Below are 8,912 nucleotides of genomic sequence, written 5' to 3' on the forward strand. Positions count from 1 at the left end.
TGAGATTAAGTTCCTCTTGATATGAGGAACTACATAAACATTATCCAGTAATAAATAACGTTTCTTGTCCAAAAATAACTTAAGTCTGCCTATAACAACAGCTGAAACGGCCTCACCAGTACCGACTCTAAGAGTCAACTTTACTGCTTCCAACGTTTTCCAAGAACTAAATCTGATAGGAAGAACATACGTAGTTAGTTGCACCTGAATCAATTATCTAGGCATAATCATCATTCTCTACCACGCACGTCTCCAAGACAAACAAATCACATTTATCGTCTTCGAACTTCTTCCTTTTCTAAAGAGTAGTGGGATCAGTATCATAACCTAGATAAACTTCAAGTTCCATTTAAGAGAACAATTCTCATCGATGAACCTCATCAGAGTAAAAAGCAATTGCTTTCTCTTTTAGTCTCTTGACACTCGAGAAGGACTGGAGATTACGTTAGAAACTGACACCACTAGTTTCTTTGTCATCAATCCCATTTTGCTCAAAAAGTGAGAACTTACGTTCAAACAATTCTTGCAACGAGTTCATGGTCTCACGTGCAATGACCATGTTCCCAACCCTTTTAGCCAATGCATCAGGTATGCTAGCCAAAATGTGAAGTCGGGCCATTGAATTAGCCTTCATCCACACCTCATATGCATTACAAGCATGTCGCAGTGCATCAGGAGTTGGGATTTGAGGACACTCCTTAAATATGACAAAATCGATGTCGTTTACCATGAAATATGTATTAATAGACTCTTTCCAACGTATGTAATTGGTCAAATTAGAAAAGGCAACTAATGAAAAATCAAGCATTGAAATGTTGCTGAAAAAACAAATATATTAATCTACGTTAGATTTTAGCAATTACGCTTTAAAAAAATTCCAATCAGGTTTAGCAAAATCTAAATGAACCCCCATAACACATCTAGTTTTGCAATGATGCTTCAATGGTTTAGGACAAAAGTCACCGAAGGGTAGTCAATTTATCCCTCCTCTAAATTGAGACACTCTCAACCAATCATTACACCAAAATAACTCTTATTCCTATAACAACTAGTCATCATTGATTTGGTCAATAAATCATTAACTTGCTTAACAATTTCCTGTAAGTGTGACCCTTCATTTTAGATCCTAGAGTTCCGCCCCAAGCAGCCAATCTGAAAGGAAAAAACCAATTGGAGCAAAAACTAAAGTGACCCTATCTATTTCTGGAGTTCGCCTTAATATTGACCAACCATACAAACCATCCGAAGAGGGACGCTCCCATGGCGCCTCGAGGTCATGCAAGAAGGTCTCACGGTGCAACCAATGAAGGAGACCAAAAGACATGTTGACACACATCCTTCTCCCACTTACTATAAATACTCTCTCCACTCACCTTGATATTGACCCATGCAAATACCATCCGAAGGGGGATGCTCCCAGAGCGCCACGAGGCTAAGCATGAATCTCACGACGTGAACATTAAGGGAGAAACGTGAGTGGAATTGACATATCATATATATCTTTTCCTCTCACTAAGTATTTTTAGAATCTAGGGTTTAGTTGACTTAGAAAAAACAGGGCTAAATATTTTTGCTAAGTGACTGTTTAGGTTTGCCCAAAAGTAACACTTACTTTGGAAAGTTAAACAACTTTTGATCATCATTCATTAAACACTTTAACGAACTTTAATCAACTATTGCATGCTTGTAGCAAATCTATCTAATTCACTTTTTCAGGTAGGCTCCCAAGTAGGGGTGCTCTATTTCCGTCAGCTTAAATACCTCAGCCTAGCCAGAACTCGCCTTAGACAAAAGGTCCTTTATAGATAGATTTATTACAAATTTAATCTTTATTCAAATAAATTGAATCCTGTTAAACCGATTTAAAAGATTAAACCTAGGTATCTAATCTCATTAGAACTGTGAACTTAGGTTCATCCCAATCAAATTTTAAAATGCTTTTAAAACATGAACTTACCTAAGTTTGCATGCAACTCTTGGTTATTGATTTTAATTTTAATTTCATTAATTATAACTCTTATAAAAAATGAAACAATCAAAATCAACCATAAAATGAAGCGACACATCCATAAAGCATTTATAACTCTTATAAATAAACCTAAGTGTCATGCTCTATACAACGTTCGTTCATTACTACTTTATATAACACTTATAAAACAAAGTAATGAACCAAGCATACATACTTTCATACACCCTCATATTATAACATTTATAATATAAAGATGATGCATGAATATGCTTAATGCATGCATAAATATAACTCTTATATTATATGATGCATGAGCATGTTTTAATGTAATTTAATCATGCAATCTACTATATTATAACACTTATAATATAAAGATGATGCATGAATAAAATGCATAACCTAAGGTGGGTTTTACATCTATATGTCATACATTATGGCATATAAACTAACATACATCACATGTACATTAAACAAAATTGATGAACGGGGATAATATGCCTCATAAACCGAAAATAAAGCTAACTATTACATAGATCATCGAGTCATCCGGTTCAAATAGACGAATTGGGTCTTGAACCGCTCGGGTGAAGTCTCTTCAAGTCATCGTGTAACAACTCCTTGTGATCGTTGAGTGACGTTGAACGAGTATATATGATCGTGTAGCATGGATTGTGTGCCTTTTAACTATGCGATGAAGCATAAAGGCCACACGATCGTGCAACGCACATCGAGTAATGCATGCTTAAACGATCGAGTAGACGATAATTATGCGATAAAGCATGATCGTCTAGACGATTGAGGAGCAAGCGATGAGCATCTCATACCGAGTGATCAAGTAGCTAGTGACTATGTGATTAAGCATGCTGTCTTATATGATCGTTTAGTGTCGCGCTCACCATGCATCGAGTATCATATGCTCTATACGATCGTTTACCTTAAGTGTCTATGCGATCGAGTAGCCAATGCAACACGGCCAAGTAAACTCTTTACTCGATCGTTTAGCATCAGCCATGCAATCGTTTAGTAAATACTATATGATCGAGTAAAACTTTTCTACACGATCATTTAGTCAAATCTAAACGATCGTTTAGCCTAGGCTACATAATGCGACCAACCTTTGGTCTTCTTCCTCGAAGTGAACAGCATCTCCATGTGTCTTTGAAACTTCATCACGAACAACTCAAACAACCAAAAAAAACAAAACTTGAATACAAACTTGATTGCTAGTTAATTATGCCCACGCAGGGGCTCTTACAAATTAATACTTGAAATGTAAAGAAAACTTTAATACAGAGGCTTATCATCCTGAAACATCCAACAAACCATCCACAAACGCACTTAACACTTAAATGCATTGTAGAAAACACTTAAAACCCACAAGACTGTAAAATAAAGTTCAATACAACAATGGAATTTGGAATATCAGAACAACCTGGTTTTGATACCAATTAAAGAAACTCTAAATAGAGAACCAGTAAGCGGAAGCGGATCTTTCCAAAATCCATTGAAAAAGAACACAAAACATTATAGTCTAACAGAAGAGATTATGCATAAACAATAAATTACAAGCATGCTTCTTTAATTAAACATAAAGGATCGAGTATATGATACCTTTGAAGAACTCCTTCTTCTAGTATTCCCTTGATCAATCAGCAACGCATCCAAATAAGAGCTTGAACGCAACAATCAGAACAACCAACAACATGAACTGAAGAATCCTCGATCACCATCGAGTGCAACTTGATCCTTGACCCTCGAACGGAACAAGAACACCACCACAAGAGTTACCTTGGTATTCTCGGTGTGAGAATCCAAGAGTTATGGGCTCTATATGACTTTGGATAGAGGAATGAAGGAGGTATACGATCGAGTATGGGACAGAGGAAGGAAGTCTATCATGTAGACTTGATACTCGATCGTGAGAAGAAGAAGCCCATCGTATAGACTTGCTATTCAATCGTGTAGCAACGAGTAACTATTGTAGTAAACTCGGTACTTAATCGTTTTGTGCGATACTATCGTTTAGTAAAACTTTTTTACTCGATAGTTTTTCTTTTTGTGAAACGATATAATAATAAATCATCCTTTGATTTTGGAAAACCATTTTCCTTTTTATCTCAAGGTTACCATAAACCGTGCATAACCTCCTACTCAAGTCGGTTGTTAAAGAAAAAAAATTAATTATGATATAATTAATATATTATAAATAAATATAATAACTAACTTATCATCTTATATTTATAACTTATAGTTTCAATATTGCATCATATGCAACATATAAACCATAGTTCTTTTTCTCTTTTATGGCATTTAATATAAATCACATTTATATTAATTCTTCCAGTTAATAATGCATCAAATATATCATATCAATTATATCAAATATAATTGAATCAATTTAATTATATCACATATAATCAAATTTCCTCTTGTTAATTTGAACAATTCAAACTAACCAAAAATATGATTCTCAAATTGAACCCATTGAGCTACCAAGGAGACCTTATGGACCTGTAGCTTGAAGCTCCAACGGTACGTGAATAACTGACTAAACTCTTTAATCACGATATTCACCATCCGTTAATTACCCAGCACTCCACTAAAGACCGATAGTTGCACTCTTCACGATACGGATATATTTTTGTGTCTATACAACCAACCAATAGTGTGTTGACCCTTCACAAATCGCTCGTAAGTACAGTTAGACCATTTTACCATTTTGCCCCTATAGTTACATCTAACTCCTTAAATACCACTAGTTCCTCTAATGAACAATAAGTTATAGTCCTACTATGACTAAGTTCTCTCTTCCCAAGAGAGGGTGTGGCCACTATGTTCAGGACCCGGTATTTGCCTTTATGGGAACAATTTATCTATTTACCCCAGCTTCGAGGAAGGAGTGAATTTCATCTTGTGTAGCTGAGTTCCCAGCTCCCCAATCAGACGAATCCTCAAAATGGTAGGCTTGTTGAGTTGGCAATCTGGCCACTCTCACCCATACAAATCAAAGGACCGCCCTCATAGGCAGGAGTTCCCAGCTCACTCAGGATTAAGGTCATGTCACCTATGGTCATTCTAATGAAATGTAAGTCTTATTTATGAATGGTGTTATATAAAGAGACTAATCATTTTGTGGTCCGATCTTATACAAACTCTTTGTATAGGATACCTCACTCACATGTCTCCACATGAATGATTAGGATCTGACCATTTATAGCACTTTACAATACTGTAACATCTACAAAGCATGTCGTATCCGTAGTGTCACAAGGATAAGGTATCCCTCCTTTATCCATCTACTATAGACCATTTAGGTTATTACTTAAGACATGATCCACTTCTATATCTCCACATATATGCTTAAATTATATAAAATAACCTCGGATCTAAGTTTATTGGATTAAGTAAAAGCTTATAAAATAACTTTTGTTTTATTAATAACAATATGTTTACAGAATGTTTACAAACTACGATACTGCAGGAGATTTAGGACACCAATCCCAACAAAATTAAATTCCAAGGTTCACTTAAATAAAAAAAAATTCAAATCTTCTCCAAACAAAATCTAAATTAAAACCAAACCAATCAAATCATTCACTTATCAAAGTGTTGGCCTCAAAATAAAATAAAAAAATCCAATAATTTTAGAAAACTAATTTAAATTTAACTAAATTTCGGACATTACAAGAAGTATAGAGATCAAAATATTATTTTAATCTAAATAATAAAAAAGGGACAAATACCAATTTATGTCTTTAAATTTTGGGGATTGTATCAATTTTTAAACCCTAAACTAAGAATTGTATCAATTTAAACCTCAAATTTTAGAGATTATATCAATTTAAACCCTGAATTGATACATTTATAAAAGTTTAGGGTTTAAATTGGTTTAATATTAGTTTGAGATTTAAATTGATACAATCTCCAAATTCAGCCTTTAAATAATACAATTATTAGTTAGTTTAGGGTTTAAATTGATACATTTATAAAAGTTTAGAGTTAAATTATACCATATTAGTTTGGGATTTAAATTGATACAATCTCCAAATTTAGACTTTAAATAATACAACTATTGATTTATGATTTAAATTGATATTATACCCCAAGTTGAAAAAGTGTAAACTGATATTTGTCCAAAAAAGATAATAATAATTCAATTCAAAATTTCGTTTGGAATTTGTTTTGTTGAATTTTCTCAATCCTTCGTCCTTTTTAGTATAGACCACTAAAAATCCTTCCACCATTATCCTCAGCTTCAGCCACTTCCATCTGCTGAGCTCAACCCAAGCAACAATGGTGACAACTTCACTTTCTTCCGTACAATCCACCAATGTCTCTTCCACACCCTCCATCTCGCCGCTTTCCATATCTTGTCTATCTTCTTCTTCTTCAACATCATCTTCGTCTCTTTCTCTTCAATTATCCTCACTTCGGCCTACTCGCCTTCGCTCTTCCTCTATCTCTGCCCACCCCCATTTGACTCGAAGCCCTAAATTGAAGGTTCGGTTTCTGGGTTTTCGGATTTCTGAATTATAGTTGTTCTTCGTGTGTTTCGTTTTGTGATTTGAGCTTCTGTGTTTGTTAGGGGCTGAAGGTGAATTGTGCATCTGGGGAGCCGCTGAAGGTGATGATATCGGGTGCGCCGGCATCCGGTAAAGGAACTCAGTGTGAGTTGATAGTTCAGAAGGTAATCGGAATTCACATGAATAAACCGACAAGAAGGAAATCCTATCAGTTGCTAGAACATACTAAAAAATGCTTTGTTTTAGTATATGTATTCCGCAATGTGAACAATGAAAACTTAATGCTTGGGTTTTCCCTTAATTTGGAACAAACAAGTTAAAGTTGCACTGAGGATCTTGTTGTAGAATCTGAAGCAAATGGTAGTTCTAACTTGCATGTGCAATTTGTCTTCTAGTTAACCATGTTTTAGATCGATCTTTATTCACGTAGTCTAAAGCTTGTATGTTAGCTATATAAAATATTCAAATAAGATATTCCAATTTCAAGTAAATTAATTAACGAGAAAGTTATAAATTATGGCACGATCGATTTTATGATTTGTTAGACTTAAAAGTACAACCACCATTATGATTTGTTGACTTACAAAAATACAACCACCATTGAGTTGGTCCAGTGGTCAATAAGGACCATGTAATGTGATAATAAAGGGCTCGGAGGAAAGGAGTTTAAGTTGCCATGGTCATCTACTTAGTGTTGGGGGAAAGAACTCACACCTCTACCTAAAATTAAGTAGAAAATAACAGAAAATTTAAAATAAAGCAATAAAATAAGAAACACAAGAATTTAGGTGGAAAACTCCAAACCCAGTTTTATACTACTCTAAAACATAAGTAGTATAAAACTCAAAACTTTTATACTACTTACACTCTTTATTCTCATTCTCAAATTAGAGAATAAAAAAGAAAGTTTTAACTAGAATTAGCTCACCAAAGTTTAAAGTGTTTCCAACTGAGATAATTTGAAACCAAAGTCACAGGGTCTTTTTATAGTGTTGGTAGTCTATCACTTCCTTCTTTCTGCTGTGGGACAACCACTATTTCAATATTTTGCCAAGAACCCAGCACTTAGAATTTCATATCCTACAAGTGAGCGTGGCAACTAAATGCAGTGAGGTAAGCACATGCACTTTTTTTTCAGGCCAGGCTGTTGTGTTCTATCAGTGTTCCGTATTTGTGCCTTGGTCTGATTACGTTTGATTGATGACTGAGTTGTCTTGTTGAATTTCTGTTCTTTAGGTTGAAAATTATATTGCTGATAATGTTAGTGTTAGCACAAGCATGATATTTCCATATTCTCATATTTTGGTGGAGAGTAAAAGGTTGCAATTATTATTACGCAATAATGTTGGCATAATTCAAACTGGGTATTGAGAACTGAGATTATTAGCAATTCAGCAATTACTTATACAAGTACAGGAGAAAGGAGAGGAAAAAGGAAAATACTCGTTCAGAAAACTGGTTTATATCATTCTTAATTTATCTTAATGAAAATGTCAAAAAGCTATTCCACCGTAGTCCCTAAGTTTCTATATAGCATCAAATTTACTTCCTTGACTGATTTTTTTCTACTCATTCTTCAGTTTGGTCTCGTGCACATATCAACTGGTGACATATTAAGAGCAGAAATTTCAGCTGGGTCAGAAATTGGAAACAGAGCAAAAGAATTCATGAATTCTGGACGGCTAGTTCCTGATGAAATTGTAACTGCTGTAAGACGTGAATATAAGCTCTTTCTAGCTTAAGTGGACGTTTTTGTCTTTATGGTATTCATGATGTGAGCTTTTTTGGTTTATAGATGGTGACAACACGATTGTCATGTGACGATGCAACAGAAAAGGGATGGCTTTTAGATGGATATCCGCGGACCCTTTTGCAAGCGGAAAGTTTGCAGAAGTTGCAGATTAGACCAGATATTTATCTTATTTTAGAGGTATGTACTTCACGTACCAATCTCCATTTGTTGGGGCATCCATTTGATCATCATCATCATCATCATCATTTGAAATAATAATTAAACTAAATATCGAAGACTTCTAAATATTATCATCATCATCTTTATCAGGCTTGGTATTCCAATCATGGTATTCCAATCATGGTTCTATCTTAAAGTTAGGAGAGAATTTAGAACATGTGTATATCTATAGCTGCCCATTTATAATACTACTTGTGGATCTAACCATTGTACTTTTTGGTCATTTTTACAACCTGTCATTTAAATTGTGATACTACCTAGAAAGAGCATTTAAGATAACCTCTTAAAGCAAAATACATACCTTTTGATTTTTATCAACAATGTACTCTATCTGTATTTCAGTTTGATGCCTCATGGGCCTTGATTATAATAGGACCTGGAAACGTTCCTTCTCTCTCTCTCTCTTCTCACTGTGTATATGTGTGTTTATATTTTTCCCCTATTGGGG

At 34.6% G+C, this 8,912-nt stretch overlaps 1 protein-coding gene across 5 annotated transcripts in view; it reads left to right on the forward strand.

Moving 5' to 3' along the window:
* Window positions 1–6,159: 6,159 nt before the first annotated feature.
* Window positions 6,160–8,912, forward strand: part of LOC120079966 (adenylate kinase 5, chloroplastic) — an 8,808-nt gene continuing 6,055 nt past the window's right edge. For 2 of the 5 annotated variants that reach the window (XR_005482380.1, XR_005482381.1), the window contains exons 1-4: window positions 6,160–6,469; window positions 6,555–6,656; window positions 8,073–8,201; window positions 8,288–8,422. Coding sequence is in view for 3 of the 5 variants with exons in the window: in XM_039034456.1 (XP_038890384.1) it covers window positions 6,263–6,469; window positions 6,555–6,656; window positions 8,073–8,201; window positions 8,288–8,422 (573 nt within the window). In the remaining 2 variants the exon portion in view is untranslated. The remainder of the gene's footprint in view (window positions 6,470–6,554; window positions 6,657–8,072; window positions 8,202–8,287; window positions 8,423–8,912) is intronic. The other 3 variants (XM_039034456.1, XM_039034457.1, XM_039034458.1) reach the window with 3 other exon arrangements.

This window comes from Benincasa hispida, chromosome 6 (genome assembly GCF_009727055.1).
Source record: "Benincasa hispida cultivar B227 chromosome 6, ASM972705v1, whole genome shotgun sequence".
NCBI lineage: Eukaryota > Viridiplantae > Streptophyta > Magnoliopsida > Cucurbitales > Cucurbitaceae > Benincasa > Benincasa hispida.